At 28.3% G+C, this 17233-nt stretch overlaps 2 protein-coding genes across 2 annotated transcripts; both read right to left on the bottom strand.

The window, feature by feature from the left end:
• Window positions 1-7207: 7207 nt before the first annotated feature.
• LOC117169597 lies at window positions 7208-8168 on the bottom strand. Its single transcript, XM_033356047.1, has 3 exons — window positions 8065-8168; window positions 7567-7978; window positions 7208-7481 (listed from the first exon to the last, which is right to left on the bottom strand). Exons 1-3 carry the CDS (start codon window positions 8102-8104, stop codon window positions 7448-7450), a joined length of 486 nt encoding a protein of 161 aa, XP_033211938.1. The 5' UTR covers window positions 8105-8168; the 3' UTR covers window positions 7208-7447.
• A 537-nt stretch (window positions 8169-8705) lies between these two features.
• On the bottom strand, window positions 8706-9911 carry LOC117169364. The gene is made up of 3 exons (XM_033355709.1): window positions 9547-9911; window positions 9056-9467; window positions 8706-8973 (listed from the first exon to the last, which is right to left on the bottom strand). The coding sequence occupies exons 1-3, from the start codon at window positions 9584-9586 to the stop codon at window positions 8925-8927; spliced, it is 501 nt and encodes a 166-aa protein (XP_033211600.1). The 5' UTR covers window positions 9587-9911; the 3' UTR covers window positions 8706-8924.
• Between the last annotated feature and the right edge of the window lie 7322 nt (window positions 9912-17233).

The raw sequence follows: 17233 nt of genomic DNA, 5'->3' as shown, positions 1-17233 counted from the left end.
AGGTCTTTTGTTTCAGGTGTCAGTCACTCTACTGACACTCTTTTTATTAACTATTTGCCGCCATACTTTCCTGTCCTGGCATACTTCTCTAGCTTCTTTGATGTACATGCATTTTTTCATGCAGACTCTCGTTTTTCTGTGACTTCTTATGTCTCTTCTAACTAGGGTCTCATTCACACATTCTAACCATTCTTTCCGCGGTCTACCTCTGGGCACGCTGCCATTTACTTGACCTTGATACACTTGTTTCGTTAGTCGTTCATTTGGCATTCTCTCAACATGTTCAAACCATCTTAACCGATTTCTTTCCCATGTGTCTACTAGCGTCTCTTCTGCACCACATTCTTTTAGAATTGTCTCGTTACTTACTCTGTCCATCAGGTTTTTTCCGCATATTATGCGCATGAATCTCATGTCAACTGCGTTAATTTCACTCTTATCTTTTTCTTGATAAGTTCATATCTCGCTACCGTATAGTACTGTCGGTATAAATGTGGAATTATGTATTGCCATTTTATCTTTATTTGATATATTTTTACTTCTGATAAGGGCAGCTGCTCTACCAATAACCTTCTTACCTTCATTTATTCATCTAGTTCCTCATCTATCTTCCCGTTCCTAGTAAATAAGCTACCAAGTTCTACGAACTTATAAACTTGTTCAATTCTCTCATCATTTAATACAATATTGCATAGTATTTTCTCAGTCTTTCCATCGAACACCATAGTTTTTGTTTTATTTGCGTTAATGTTGAGGCCCATGCTCTTCATGCTTGCATCTAGTTTATTCAACATTCTTTGTTGATAATATTAATATATAATTGTTAATATTATTATTGACAAGGGTTTGACGAATATTGAAATATTTTAAAGCGTCCTACACCTTTCAAAATTTCTTACCATACCTTGAAATTTTCTAAAAGATCATCAAATTCTATGCACTTCTGGGAAAGTCCTTAAAATTCCTGAAAATAATTTCAAATCCTTTGAAAAACGGTAAAAAATTCAAGAATCTATAACATAAGCAATTGAAGAACAAGAGCTGTAAAGAACAGGAAATAATGTACTAAAACCTCACTGGTGTAATTAATTAACGTTCGGCCCATGTATAATGACATTCCCGGTTCAAATTCGGACTGAGAAATATTTTTTTTGTACTTTAAAAATCATAAGTCCGATGTAATTGTTTTAAAATTAAGATTTAAATTAGTTAAAAGAAATTAAAATGTGAAACTTCTTAAAATATTTTGAAATACTTCCACAATACTTTAAATCTTGTACATCTTCACATATGGTGTAAACTAAAAATTGGATTGATGAACTCCTGGGTATTGAATAACTAATACAAATAAATACTTTTTTTATTTAATAAAATTAGGTTTAATTATTATTAACATTAATAATATTATTAACAATTATCGCGGGATTTTCGGAACATTTCCTTACATAATTTTGTTAAGATATAAATAATCCAGTTTTTCTCCATTTTTTTAAAGAATGGCGTGAAAAATAATGAAGGTATTAAAAACAAACTCTTTAAATGTAAATTTATTGCCAGTGAATTAAGTAATTATTTACGAAACACTCATAGATAATTCATTTGCATTTGATGCGTCTTTCCCGAATATTTTTATTAAATTAAATTCTGTAGAAAAATGGAAACATTGTTTTTTCAACAGTCGAGTTTACTATGTGAATAACATTTGCTTATCATCACTAAACTGACCTTCCTAAAACGTCAAATAGATAATGGGCTATCTTAGTAGAAAACAATTCAATCGCAAATAAAATATAAATGACCACGGACAGCTTGTTATAATAAAAAAGGGGAAAAAATTAACTCTTGCTCTCGTATTTCTCCTGGGCTCTAATAACAAAAAGATTAAGATAATTCCCTTGTATATTTTATGCATCTGAAAATATAAATAATTATTTAAAAATATAGTTCTCGCAACTCACAATCTTTTCACTGAGGCACAGTATTCTTTATATAGGGCATTTTCGAAATCCTTTTTCTTTTCTCCCTTCAATTGACTTTCTTCATCAAAGCATTCAAGAGTTTCATCAACATTATCATAATTTACAAATTCAAGACCAACATCTTTAAGACATCGATCCCTAATAAGTTCGTTCCACCTTTTTTTCAACTTTCGGTAATTTTTTTGCCCTCTTCACTAAGTCGTCTGGCAAAGCATATGCGATTTTAGTAGCAATAAAACGGTCTTCTCTTAATTCTTCAACTACTCCCTTGTGTGCTTAGAATTTTTAAATTAATTCTGGCATGCAATCTGGTTAATAAATGAATATGCATTTTATTTTACAAAATCGAGTAACGGTCTTAATAGTATGCTGCCTTTCCTTGTAAGCGAGGACGTTTGCCAAATGGTTTAAACAATCTTTGTATTTAAAGTGAAAGTATTTCGTCGATAAGGCTATGTGTAAATTGTTAAATAACTAAAGTAGATTAATTCTGCTGTGTAGCGATAAAACTTGACAATATATTAAACTCCTCTAAATTAAATTATTTTAAATTAATTATAACAAGTTAATGGCATCATTTTCTATCAATATCTGGAAATGATTGTTGTCAGGGAACCTATGCTCATGATTGGACACAGGTATGATTCTATTCCATTTTTTAAAATCTCTAAACTTCAGCTTTTTGAGATACTTAGGTCTATTTAATTATAATACATCCAATAATAAATAATTAAACAAAGTCTTTAGTACAAGAAACTCAACAAAGAGTTTAAGCTAGTCAAATTTTGTTAAAAAATTTTTTCAACAACCATAATTATGGTTGTTGATTATACCATAATTATGGTTGTTAATCCGTTTTTTTTAAGTTGACTTAAAATTGAAAACTACATTTTCAATCTTTAAATTAACTTATAAGCTTTATACAGTATGCAAATCTATTATTTACTTAAATAACTGAAATTTTGCCAATCAAATATTTTTCATAAATTAGCGATGATGTCCTCTAAAATTGTATGCAATTTTATGGTAAAAGCTAGCAAGTTTCAGTTTTAAAACTTTTGACAATTATGTGCAGATGACAAAAGAGTTCTTTATTAGCTTCAAGTAGATGTCTTAAAAAATATTTCTTTTTTTCACTAATGCTTTTGATCAATCCTTACGAATTAAAAATTCTGCAGCTGATTTTAAAGTTATCGCTTCTCAAAAATGCAGGTAACTAGACAAACTATTTAGATTTTTTCCAAAATATGTACATTTGCACTAAAATTTAATTTTTATTCAATAAATAAGAATCTTGTTTCGAAATATTAACCTCAGCCTCAAGTAAATTAACCTACAAGTTATTTTGTGTGATTTGAGCAAATATTTATTTTTTCTAAATTTGCAGATACATAGACCGGGAAAAGAGATTTTTACCCTATAATTAATGTTAATGAATACTTCATTTACAAACGGATCATATTCACAAGCAAATCTTCTTAATTCTCATAAATGTTTAAAAATAAAAAGTTTCAGGTCAGAAAAATAAAAAAAATAATTTGAGAAAGTCAACAGATTTCTTATTTAATCTTAGAGTATATAAGAACAAATTTCCACTCAGAAACAATACTCTTGAATTAAAGAAGCCATTTTCAACATGATTTTTTTATTGAGCAAAAAATAACTCTAAAGTAAAGAAAATAGTTTTAAATTAATAAAAATTGTTATGGGAACAAACAAAATTGAATTGAAAATCTGAAATCAATTTACCAAGTTTTTTATAAACTTCTTAATTATTTATATTTTTGAACTTTTTTTTGCTTTTAAATCATTCTTAAGATATTGAATGAACTGTTTCAAAAAAAAACTACCAAGAATCCAGAACACAAATTTAACTATCCCGGATATTTTATTTCTAATTTTTCTAATTTCGAGATGCTTAAGTTTTGTTTTTCTCTGCTCTAGGTTGATGAGTTTTTATGAATTTCTATTATGTTTGTAAAAAAAAAATTTAAAGACCATGTAATTAAACCTCAAATAAATTTTACGAGCCCAAAATATTTTTGCTGATATTAAAACTTTTTGATATTCAAAATGTAAAATTCATCTTTCAAAAACTGTAAAACTTTTTAAGTATGGAAATAATTGAAAATAATTAGTACCTATAATAATTGGTAAGGCATGTGAAAGATGCACAAATTCGAATGCAGAAATTAAAAAAAAAAGATAAAGCTAACAATTTCCGTGGAGAATAGGTATTTTTTAAATGCCACTTTATAATTTTTGTTATTTTTGAAACCTTGTGTATCGAATAATGTAAGAATTAAATAAAAATCACTGTGACTGTTTGAAAACGCTGGAAGATATTAAGAAAAATTGGTTTAGTATTTATAAGTTTTTGGATGCATACAGTTTTATTGTATACTAAATTTTTTCGGAATTACTTTCCAGCTGAAATCTTGAAAATGTAAGATCAAAAGAAAAAGTCTGTACATTTATAAAAAAATATCCACAACTCTAAAATTACTGAAAATTCTTTATCTTTTGCATAAACTATTTTTGTTACTAAAAAATAATATTCTCATTAAATGCAGATGCAAAAAGAAGTTATTAACATCTTTACTTCACAGTTTCTAAATAACATAATTTATGAAATCCATTTTCTGATTATAACTATAAAACACATAATTACCTTCACACGATCATACAAATATTATGCATTATTTTATATATAATAAAGATTTTCATGTTGACCAATAATTCCCTCCACAAAACAAATCTATTCAATTAAACTGCTTCTTTGATTAATGTCCTGTATTAGTACTCTCCTTCGTCGTACTTCTTTTTGTCCCTAAAAATAAAAAGAATAAAAAAAGATATTTGCATATTATATGCATTTGAGAATATAAATAATCAATAATATAATAATAACATTAATTAATAATATAAATCTTAAAATTTTTATACTGCAGCACAGTATACTGTACATAGTTCAGTTGTAAAATCAGTTATCTCATCACCCTGCAATTGCGTTTTTTAATCAAAACATCCGTTTATACCAGCAGTGTTATTTTTACTCAAAGTCTTAAAAATAGCATTTTCAAGACACACGTTAGAAATAAGTTCGGTCCAAACATTTTCATCGACTTTCAGTGATTTTTGTGTTCTATCCACTAAGACTTCTGCCAAGGAATATGCCATTAGAATAGCACAATAATGTTGATAAAGCACTGCCTTAAATACTCCTCTATCTTTCACATGTCAATAAGAATTCGACCGCAGATATATTGAACAATTTTTGTACTGTTTCAGGTCTAGCTGGTTCGAACTTATTGGGTGAGAGGTTGGTTGAGTTACCTACAGTGTAGAAACGGAAATATAATTAGTTTATGTCTTGTTGATATAACTTGTTAATAATTTAATATTAACTTAATTTTACTTACCAACTATGAGATACAATTGAACAATATCCGGGTAATTCATCTTCGTAGATTTTTTGAGAATGTTATGGAGGCTTGATGATACCAATTCTAGTCAAATGAGGGTTTGCAATTTTGTTATTAAAGAAATTTAAAGAGGCTGCTACATGCAGTTACGTTTGCTTTAAATTGTTATACAGAAATATTAAAAAATGTGTTTGATCTAATAAAATAATATTTAACTATTATTACTATCAGATGCATTATAAAAAATAAATTGATTCTGCTATAATAAAATGCATAATAAGGGAATACAAATTAGAGTACAGAAATTTTATAATAAAAAATCAGCCTTAATTCGTTTTAAAAACACTCTATGACAGGCTAAATGGCATTATAAAATATTATAAAATATCCTAAAAAGTCAAAAACGTTCCAAAGACGTATTCGAGATAACGGAAATTTTTTGAACGTTATTTAGCCAAAAATAACTGAAATTGCGGTACAAATAGCCATTATCCACTGTACTCAACAGTAAAATTGGTTATAATTCCAAATATTGAAGAACACGCACCTTAATAGTTTTATAATTTTCTTCTGGGAGCGTTCTTGTTTCGTTTTTGGAACAGATATGTCACAGTATGTATTTCTCTTTTCTTGTATAACGTTAAAATAATAAAAAGTTCACTGATACTTTTTAATAACTCTGGAAAAAATTAGAATTTTTTTGGTACAATCACAATTTTTGGACGTAAACATTTTAATTACACGCTCGATTTTATCAGAATGTTGCGCAGAACTTCAGTGCAGAAATATAGGCAATTATTAAACTCAAGACTTTTGTAGAAATTGGGCAATTACCAAAATAAGTGAATACATTTTAAAAATATTATCGTTGCTTTATAGGACCAGATATGTCACAATATATATTCCTCTTTATTTAAATAATGTAAGAATAATAAAAAGTTTACTGATACTTTTCAAACCTTTAACGGTCACTGTTGCAGTTGAGCAGCGTCTCTTTTAAATTTTCTTGATTTCCATCTAACAAGCTAAGAATTCTATAAAATAAATACGTACATATTATCAGAATGGACTATTTCCCATGCATTAGAAGACCATACTTTAACATACTTTTTCCGAATTTTTATTCAACTGGTTATAGGCGAGGTCACTAAAGGGTTTTAGTAACTCTTTATGGCATTAAGTACATTTTTTTTTTGGCACACAAACAATTTTTAGAGGTGAACAGTTTTATGGTACACTAAATTTGATCAGAAAGTTGCACAGAACCTTAGTGTAAAATATAAAAATGCCTAAAGTCACGATATAGGTAGATAATGGGAATTGTTGAAAAACGAGTTTATAAACGTCTTATATTTTTGCAACCTCGTATAATAAATAATGCAAAATAATAAATAAATCAATAAAACCTCTCAGTATCTCAGCATGAGATTAAGAAACATTCTTTGCTACTCATAGGTTTTTTAGAGGCATAAACTTGTATACTACACTTTATTGAAAAAATCAACTTAAACCTCAGGTAAAACTTTTAAAAATGTAATCACGACTTTGGTAGAGATAAGAGTTTTTCGGATGGATATTCATGATTATTTGTATATTTTTGAAACCTTATGTATGTCGACTTATTTTGATGCGATAGTTGGGTATATGACCATGAAAATAACAGCACATATCTTTGTGAAAGATTTCGTTTCTTAAATATTGAGACTTAAAAATATTTGTGCATTTTTTGCCGCATTCTTAAAAATGTTAAAAATTAGTTATTATTATCATTATTTTATTATAGTAATTGATATCTGCAGTAAATTAAAATGCAAAAAAACCTTTATTAATACCTCGACTGTACAGTTTTTATATAAAATTATTTACAAAATCAGTTTTGTGAATATAAAATTAAAAAAACATACTTATATTGACATGATACTAAAATTATAATTAATTAATTCATAGACGATGTAGCTTTGTATTTTGAATAATATATCCGTCCACCCAAAAAACTATTGAATTGACTGCTTCTTTGAATAATATTCTATATTAGTTTTTGCCTCAATCCTTGCCCGCTGCGTACCTCTCTTTGGCCCTAATAATTAAAAGAATACAATCATTGCCTTGCATATTATGTGAATCTGAGAATATAAATAATTAAGTTACAATAAATAACTTACAATTTAAGCACGGCAGCACAGTATTCTTTAAATAGTGTAGCTATAAATAAGGTTCTCCTTATTCCTATCAATGGTCTATCTTCGATGAGACATTTATTCATTTGATAAACGATATCTGCAATATCACCTTTAACACCAGCACTGTTTAGACACTGAGAATCAATAAGCTCATTCCAATGATTTTCGTCGATTTTCTTCAATTTTTTGGCTCTACTCACTATGACATTTGCCAAAGCATATGCCATTTGAGTGGCTAAATAACCTTCACTATCTATTTCATCAAATACTTCTATGTATATGCATTTTTTTAAGAATTCTTCCGGAGATAATTTCAAAAATTTCATTATTACACTCGGTCCAGGTGATTCGAATTTTATGGATAAGATAGAGTTTGAGACGTAGGTTGCGAAACCTATATTATAAGAATGTAGGTATAATTAGTTTCTATTCTGCTAGTCTATCTTAATAATAATTTAATATAAACTTGAATTTACTTACAAACGATGAAGGTGAATTGAACAGCAATCAAGTACTTCATCTTTGAAGATTTTTGTACACAACTGAGGAGGCTCGATGATGGTAATTCTAGTCAGGTGTTAATCCTGAACGTGAGCGCAGCAATAATAAAAAATCACTAAAACTTGTTCATGACGCCAGAAGAGATTAACAAATATTTTTTTAGTACTCATAATATTTGTAGAGATAATATTATCGGAAAGGTGCACAATGCTTTAATACAGAAAAAGCTGATGAAAACTAATACTTCTTAATAACTTTGGAAAAGAAAAACTTTTTAGTTCATATACCATATTTGGAGGTAAGCAGTTTTTTTGCACACTAAATATTGTCGGAAAGATACACCTAACACGAATTGAAAAAGTTTAAAAATAATTAAATTTACGCTTTCGGTCAAGATTGAGAATTTTTTAAAACAAGTTCATAAATTTATTTTATTTTAAAACCTCGTTCCTTTTTACAAAAATAACCATAAATCTACCAAATTACTGAATATTTTGTAAAATCTAGAGAAAAGTTATACTGTCTCCTGAAAATCCTGCTAATTTATCAGAAATAATGTTTTGTGTAAATTGTTTTAGCCAACATTATTTTCGTTGTTAAACATTAATATTCGCAGTGAATTCAACTTCAAGAAGCCTTTATTAGCACCTTCATTTTACAAGTTTTATGTAGCAAAGTTTATAAATTTAGTTCTCTGAATATTAATTTAACAAAAAAACCTGATTTCTTGACAAGACTATAATACTATCAGGTATTACTTTATATATGATGTAGATTTTAAGTTCCCTCAGCACCGAATAAAAAACTATTCAATTGGCAGATTTCTTGAGTAATGTTCTTTAATAGTTCTGGTCTTGTTTCTTGCTTGATGTGTATGTTTTTTTAGCCCTAATAATATAAAGTACAATAATTTCCTTGCATATTATATCTATTTGTGTATATAAATCATTAGGTACCAAATACAACTTACAATTTCTTCACTGCAGCACAGTATGCTTCAAGCAGTGCACTCGTGAAAACAAGCTTCTTCCATCCTTTCATTTGTATTTTTTTATCAAAACATTTATTTAGCTGAGCAACGTTATCTACAATTAAGCCTGTAACACCAGCACTTTCAGAACACTGAATAGCAACAAGACGGACCCAATCCTTTTCGTAAATTTTGGTCAATTTGTTTGCTTTCCTCAATATGACATTTGCCAACGCATATGCCATTTGCGTGGCCAGATAATCCTGATTTTCGACTTCATCAAGTACTTTTGATTTTTCGCATTTTTCTAAGAATTTTTGGTGTGACAATTTGAAAGATTTTTTTAGTACTTTGGGTAGAGCCGGTTTAAATCGTGGGTATGAGAAGGAGCTTGAGATGTGCATTGAGAAAACTACAATGTAGGAGTTTAAATATCAGCTTATATCTTAATCTATCTTGTATTAATTTATTGTTAACTTAAATTTACTTACAAACGATAAGAGTCAATTGGATGGTGATCAAGTACTTCATGATGGAAGATTTTTTAACCCTATTGAGGAGGCTCGATTTCGGCAATGCTGGTCAAGGACTGGGTCAGAACATTTTATATGACAAAAATTCAAAAAGATTTTAATAAACAATTACGTTCAATTGAAGTTTTTACACAATACCGGCGGAAATGATCTACTTAACTACTTTTTGAGCTGCTGCCGACTTTATAAATATTTTTAATGATTAGAAAGTACTATATAAAAAAATATAAATTAAATGTAGGGAAGTTTCCGATATACATTTACATAGTTAATAAATTTCAATTTTCAAATGCTCGCACCTTTGCGATTTCTTAATATTCTTCTAAGAGCACAATCGTTTGAAAGAAAAGGAGCTGAGCATAGATCATAAATATTTTATTTCATTGAAAACGCGTATTTCTGAGGTAAATAGGTTTATTGCATACTAAATTTTATCGGATAGATACACCGCACATCAGTGTAATCACGGTTTAAATGCTTAAACTCATGTCTTTGGTAGTGATTGGGAATATTTTAAGAAGAAGTTTATAAATCTTTTTATGTATTTAAAGCCTCGTATGTACATCGAATAATGAAAAAATAAAACAAAAATCATTGAAACATTTTCATAATGACAGAAAAGATTGAAGACCTTTTTTTGGTGAGCATACAATTTCCAGAAGTGAATAGTTTCATTGTATAGTAAATTTTAGGGGAAATATGCACTGAAATCCAATGAAAAAATTTTAAAAATGACAATTTTAAAGATATAATTGTAATAAAAACAAAAAAAATAATAATAAATGATGATACTGACAACACACGATTTCATGTGTATCCCATATTTATAAAATAGTACAAAAATCAATAAAAATTTTTCGCAACGCCGAAAGATATAAAAAAATACATTTTAGTTTGGGCAGATTTTTAGAGGCATACGTTTTTTTATCACGCTTACAATATTTACAGATAAATAATTTTATTATATGCTACATTTTTGTGCAGAAATGCACAAAACTTCAATGCAGAAATTAAAAAAAAAATAATTAACTCATCAGCACTATAGAGGTAGGAAAATTTTTTTATTAACTTCATAAACATCTTATATTGTTACAACTTTGTATTAAAAAGGTAAGCATACAACAGCAATTCCTGAAACTTTTTATGAACGAAGGGAGATATTGAAAAAATATTTTTTAGTTTGCATAAAGTTTCGTTAATAGATATGTATAGTAAATTTTACCGGAAAGCTTACGATAAGGATAGGGATTTTTTTCCAGAAAAGTTCCTGAATTTTGTATGCTTTTGAAATCCTGCATATCGAATAATATTAAAAATACAAAAATGACTCAAACTTTTTCATAACGAAAGAAGAGATTAAAAAACATTTGTTTAATAAGCGTTTAATTATTTGAGGTGAATAGTTTTATTGTGAATTAAATTTGATCGAAACTGTATAAAAATATGTAATTTAAAAATAATAAATAAAAATATAAAAATTTTGATACGGTTACATTAATTGATTGATATAATAATTGTCTTGCATGTTATTAGTTATTCTTAACTTAAACTTAACTGACTATTAAACAATTCTAGAATAAATATTCAAATACAACTGATAATTGAGGGAAATATTCACTAATGAATATTATTCGGTCAAATTTCAAGCACAGTATACTTCCAACAATGCATTGGCAAAATCTGTTTTCTCTTTACCCAAATTTGTTGTTCCAAATTTGACGGTCCAAAAATTTTTTACCAATTGGTGGTGATTTTTTTGATTTTTTCATTAACTTATCTGACAAAGCATATGCGATTTTAGTAACAATAGAAAGGTCTTTAAATAAATATTTAATTACTTCGGTATGTCGTTGGCATATTTTGATAAATTCGGGCATAATTGAATTTAATTTCTCGGGTATTATATTGTCTGCAGTTGGTCTATAAGTTTGTTCTTTTTTTTTAGTAGAATAAGGTTTCATGATTGACTGGTCGGCCATTCTACGTTCTTAGAAACCTACAGATAACAATTTTTTTGTTACAAGACGAAATTTTAGCAAATATATCACGGCTTGTTCATCTTTAGACCAAATTTAATCTTGAATTGCGTGTCTTCATGCGAATATTCTTTTTGTAGAGCAAAGAAAATAATAGATTTAAGTCATTCATTGAACTAAGTTCCTTTCTCAAAACCCATTTTTATTTATAAAATTTGTACTTTTCATAATTGGCTTTATTTTCTTCTTACACAGCTTTGATTACATTGAACATAAATAAATAATACATAATTTGATGGGATTTCATTTTTTTGTGAACACACATTTTCCGATACCCACTGTTTTATAGAGTTAATTCTTTCCTGAATATTGTATTTATCAGCAATATAAGAACACAGTAAACCAAATAAACGATTGTTAAAATTATTAAGATAAAAAAATGTATTCTTTATTTGCGAATAGCGAAAGCTAGAAAAAAGTATTATTGATACGGAAGATTTGGTATGAATAGCCAAAATATTGTGGTACGATTACAGGCCGTCCTTGTAAAATTCCTATCTATTCACAATAATTTTTTTAATTAATTCCAATTGTTTTATTTATTAATTTTAAATATGCGTGTACTCTCACGAAATTACTTGGTGTAAAGGGGTAAAAGAGGTCTGGCGACTGCCCAACCCATCAATCAGCGTGAAGAATATTCGTACGAAAATTCAGCATGTAATATTTGTTAGGAAATATACTTTATAAGATGAGAAAATACTTTTAGCTGTAGAAGAGTGGGAAACTAAATATAATGAGGAAGTATCGTGTAGAAATACAATTAAGGATTTATTAAGCACAACTGAAGAAGTACTAAAAGAACTCCCTTCTTTTGCAATTTATAATTCAGATATCAAAGATCAAAATTTTTATGGAAAGAGCACTAATACTGTATCAAAAGAAAATTATTCTACCTATACAATTGATCATAACTCAGAAATTGAAACTCAAGATGATCAAGCATCTCAAAATTTTAATAAAAGAAGTACTATTGCTATAAAAAATTAATTACTTGTAAAGCATGTTTTGTTTTTGAAAGTTCTATTATAGCCTATTTCGTAAATTTTTAATTAATATCTTCTAAACTTACAAAAAAATTGCACATTGGCGGGTTCTAAACAGGGGGGAGTGGCGCAGGGCCGACCGTCAGGGCAAGAATGACTTTGCAAAAAACATTGTTATTCCTTAATAATTTCAATTCTTCTTTCTGCCAAATAATTTATTCTATAGGCGAAATTATGGTATCAACTCAAACAATAAAAATTAAGGTTGTAAAAGAAAAATTAGGCAGAAAACAGATTTGACAACTGAAGAGTGGAAGATTCGATAGTAGGAATATAACGTTTGCAACATTCATTAAAATAATTACTGCATAAATATTTGAGCTAATCGTAAATGAAACATTATCCCAGAAAGTAATCATAATAATTGATTCTAATCTAAGTAAAAAATAGATTGCATTTAGAAAATATCTGACGTTTCACTATGGGTACACAAACAACCAGATATTCGCGCTTGTCAGCTACTGAGCAGAATTTCAACGAATAAGAACTTATAACACAGCTTTCACGATTTTTAGTGAGACGACCTCTTACTTCTTGTTGCATATGGTTCAAAGTAAATTTTCTGATGCATACAATACTAAATAATCATATCCTATAATTTTCATATCCTAAGCTATTTCAATTTCATAAAAAAAAACAAAGTCGGTCTTGCCTCCATATCCGGAGCAAGACCATCGAAATACAGCTTGTTAAGAATAATTTAATTCACAAATAATTATTTAATTAAGATAAGTAATGCGTATGGAAAAATGATATACCCTACGTTACCCTCGAAGTTTGGTTAGGATATCTCGTAAATGGAATGAGATATTCCACATTTAGTGTTCACAATCATTTATGATACATAATAATTTCCTGGTGCGATTTTTTTTCGCATTTCATCCTTCATTGCAGAATGTTATTCAAGTGGGTATTTAGAATATTTTTCTTCTTTTATTCAATACTTGAAACAATATTCTAATTTTTTGCTGCGGCAGGCATGTAATTTAATCAAGAAATTCTACTTTGGAATATTATTTTGTTTTAGAGAAAAAATACATTATAACCTTATATAGTTGAATTGTGTAACTTATTTTTATATGTATATAATTATAAAAACACCTATAAATTTGGTACCAAAGCACATTATCCTTTGAAAAGTGCGTTCGTGGAATCGGTTTTCTTAGCACCATCCAAACAACTTTTTTCATTGAAACGTTGATTAATAATATGATCAAGGCCCAATTAAGTTAAATCTTTCAAAATAACATTTGCTAGTCAGCGATCTTTAATAAACGCATTCCAGTTTTCTTCATCAACTACATCATCTGCCAAATCAGTTCCAATTTTAGCAGCTGATATACGCAATTCAAGTATTATTTTAGGTGATAAAATATCCTGTTCAAATATATATTTGTTTAATTTGCTGAAGATAATAAGAATTTTATTTCTTATTTCCGTTCTTAAGTTATCAATACGTTTTGAAAAACCCTATTCAAAAAATTTTACAAATAAAAACCTTGGAAGTATCAACAGAAATTTTAAAATAAATGTTGAAAAAGGGATATTAGACTATATAAAACTGTTAAGATTGAATGTTATGATAATGAATTTTAATATCAAAAGATCACATCAAGCAGATAAATTGCAAAATGAGTTATGAATCAAATTCAAAACATACAATCTATCCGAGGGATTAAAAACTACGATTTTTCTATTACGCTAGATCATGAGACGATAGGACTATAACATTACAAGATATTTCATTTGTTCACATAATATTACAAATCGGATTACATAGGATTACACGAGATTACACAATATTACATGGGATTAAAATAATTTATTTTTGAAATAATTTAAAAATACAATAAGGACGTTGTATGATCTACAATTGCATTTTTCAATAATAAATTACCATATCTTTACAATGGTATATAAGAAAGCGTGACTTGGCTGACAATTATTTATCACACAAGTTGAACATTGTACTAATTTCTTGAAAATGTAATTATCTAGTTAAAAATTTAAAGTGACTTTAGAAAAATTTCAGGGAATTCAACAGAATTTTATGGAATCTCTAAGAATTCAAGGCGAGCTTAAAAACTTCAGGATGAATTAAACAAAAACTAAAAAAGAAAATGAAAAACTCATAAAATTACGTCACTTTTTGTTCTTTGAAATCCATTAAAATATTATGAAATCCCGCAAAATTCTGTGAAACCTGAGGATACTTTCTGAAATCGTGGCTAATTTATTAAAACATCTTGAAAGCTTTTAAAATCCTTTAAATTCAATGAAATCCTAGGCACGATAACTTACAAAAATTAATCTATTTGATTGGCCTTTGGCACACTCTCGGAGTTGGTTCCAATCCTTTTCATCAATTTGCAGTGATTTTTTTGCTTTCTTCACCATCACATCTGACAAAGCATAAGCGATTTTAGTAGCAATAGAACGGCCTTTCTTTGCTTCGTTAATCATTCCATGCGCTTTGCATTGTTTAATATATTCCGGCATAGTAAAATTCAATTTATCTTTTATTACTTTGTCTGCGGGTGGTTTGTATCTCTGGGCGATGACGTAGGTTGAGGATCCCAGAGTGTTAATTTAAAAATATATATTTCTGATCTATCTGTTGAAAAATTTAATAAATAAATCTAAGAAACGTACAAGCGATTATAGTGAATAAAAGAGCAATTGGGTACTCGATTTTAGAAGATTGTTTGAAAGTATATTTGCTTGTTTCGCAATACGTAATTGTATGACTGACTGCTCCAGGAATAAAAGTTCTTTAATACTATTTTCCGGTTGAAGAAAATTTTCATCTTTCGTCGTAGAGGTAAACAAGCTTCACGTATACATATTTGATATGTCTCTGTTTGTCCGTTTTATTTGCTCCTTTGGCAATTTAGAAACGACGTAGGAATATTCTTCGCTGCGAAAATATTTCTTAAACACCTATTCTTAATTTAAATTACTTATATTGGATGATCTGGTAGGAATTTAATTTTACAAAGAAAATCTATTTTGGATTTTTTTGTTGATAAGAACAAATACATTATAGTTTTATATACTCATATTGTATAACTTTTTTAAAAATTTGTAATATTATATTCCTTCTTTCGAAAAACATCAGCTTTAGTTCAATATAATACGTATATTCTTCATGAAGAATAATATGTCTAATTGTATATTAAATAATATATCCCATCACTCATAAAAAGTATTATATTGTTTCTTCAGAAATATTGTATATTAATTTTTGCCCGCAGCGTACTTCTCTTTGGCCCTAATAATAAACACAATAAAAAATAATAATTAGGAGAAATATTCATTAATCTCAATTATCGTGTCAATTTTCAATCATTCATATTTGGAGTGAAATAGTTCTAACCACTTACATTCTTTTCACTTCAGCACAGTATGCTTCCAACAGTGCATTTGCAAAATCTGTTTTCTTTTGCCCTTTAATTGATTTTCATCGTCAAGACATTTTTTGAAATCATTAGCTTTAGATTCTCTCAAAATTTTAATAACAATGTCGTCAAGACAGTAGTCCTTAACAAACTGGTCCCAACTTTCTTCATCAATTCTCTGTGATTTTTGTACTCTCTTCAGTACCTTATCTGTCAAAAGAAATGCGATTTTGGTAGCAACAACCCAGTCTTCAGTTATCACTTAAACTAATCCGGTATGTGTTTGGCATTTTTTCAGCAATTCGGACATAGTTGAATTCAATTTCTCTTGCATTACTCGTGGTGAAGGTAGTCCGAATGTCTGAGCAAAGACGCAGGTTGAGGACCCTATAGTGTTATGTTTCTTTAAATATCTTGCTAATCTTGTTTTTTTAATATTTAATACCTGAATTTTCAAAAAACTTTTAAGTGATGATGGTAAATAGAAGAGCAATCGAGTACTTCATACTGGAATATGTCTAAGGTTTCTCGAAAGACGAAGTAATCGTTTCTCGATTCCTAATATGTGATTATTTGATCTAGTTATCAGCAATATATAAGGCAGTATATAAATTGTTTAAGAAAATCTACTTATGGTGATTATTTTATTGGAAAAAATAAATACATTATAATTTTACATAGTTGTATTCTGTAACTTATTTTTATATGTGCCTAATTATGTTCCTTCCTCCGAGGCACAAAAGTTTCAGTTTCATGCTTCTTATAATAATCCTCTTTTTAGTTTTTGCTTCCTCGATACTTTGCCTTACCCCTGAGATTTACAAGAATATAGTAATTACATTGCATTATATAATTCTAAAACACAATTTTGATACTGATGCATAATATTCTTTGAGAAGTGCCTTCATGAAATAGTTCTTCTTAACACCCTTTAAACGATTTTTTTCATCCAAACATGGATTAACTATAGTATCAACTTTTGATTGAAGGAGAGAATGAAGAACAACGTTTGTAAGGCAACGATCTTTAATAATCGAATTCCACTTTTCTTCATGAACTTTTTTCAATTTACCAGGTGTATACATATGAAACCGGTATTTTTTCAAGAAAAAAACACATTTATTTCAAGAGAATGATAACAAATATTTTATTCAAAGTATGCGCC

Source organism: Belonocnema kinseyi, chromosome 3 (genome assembly GCF_010883055.1).
Source record: "Belonocnema kinseyi isolate 2016_QV_RU_SX_M_011 chromosome 3, B_treatae_v1, whole genome shotgun sequence".
Classification (NCBI taxonomy): domain Eukaryota; kingdom Metazoa; phylum Arthropoda; class Insecta; order Hymenoptera; family Cynipidae; genus Belonocnema; species Belonocnema kinseyi.
Note: the sequence above shows the minus strand (reverse complement) of the source record. Positions and strands in the feature narration are given on the sequence as shown.

Coding starts and splice junctions, on each gene's coding strand:
- LOC117169597 (XM_033356047.1), bottom strand. CDS start 8,104: ATGAAGTACTTGATTGCTGTTCAATTCACCTTCATCGTTT. Junction 7,979..8,064: donor TCAATTCACCTTCATCGTTT/GTAAGTAAATTC, acceptor CTTATAATATAG/GTTTCGCAACCTACGTCTCA. Junction 7,482..7,566: donor TGTGCTGCCGTGCTTAAATT/GTAAGTTATTTA, acceptor TTTAATTATTAG/GGCCAAAGAGAGGTACGCAG.
- LOC117169364 (XM_033355709.1), bottom strand. CDS start 9,586: ATGAAGTACTTGATCACCATCCAATTGACTCTTATCGTTT. Junction 9,468..9,546: donor CCAATTGACTCTTATCGTTT/GTAAGTAAATTT, acceptor CCTACATTGTAG/TTTTCTCAATGCACATCTCA. Junction 8,974..9,055: donor TGTGCTGCAGTGAAGAAATT/GTAAGTTGTATT, acceptor TTATATTATTAG/GGCTAAAAAAACATACACAT.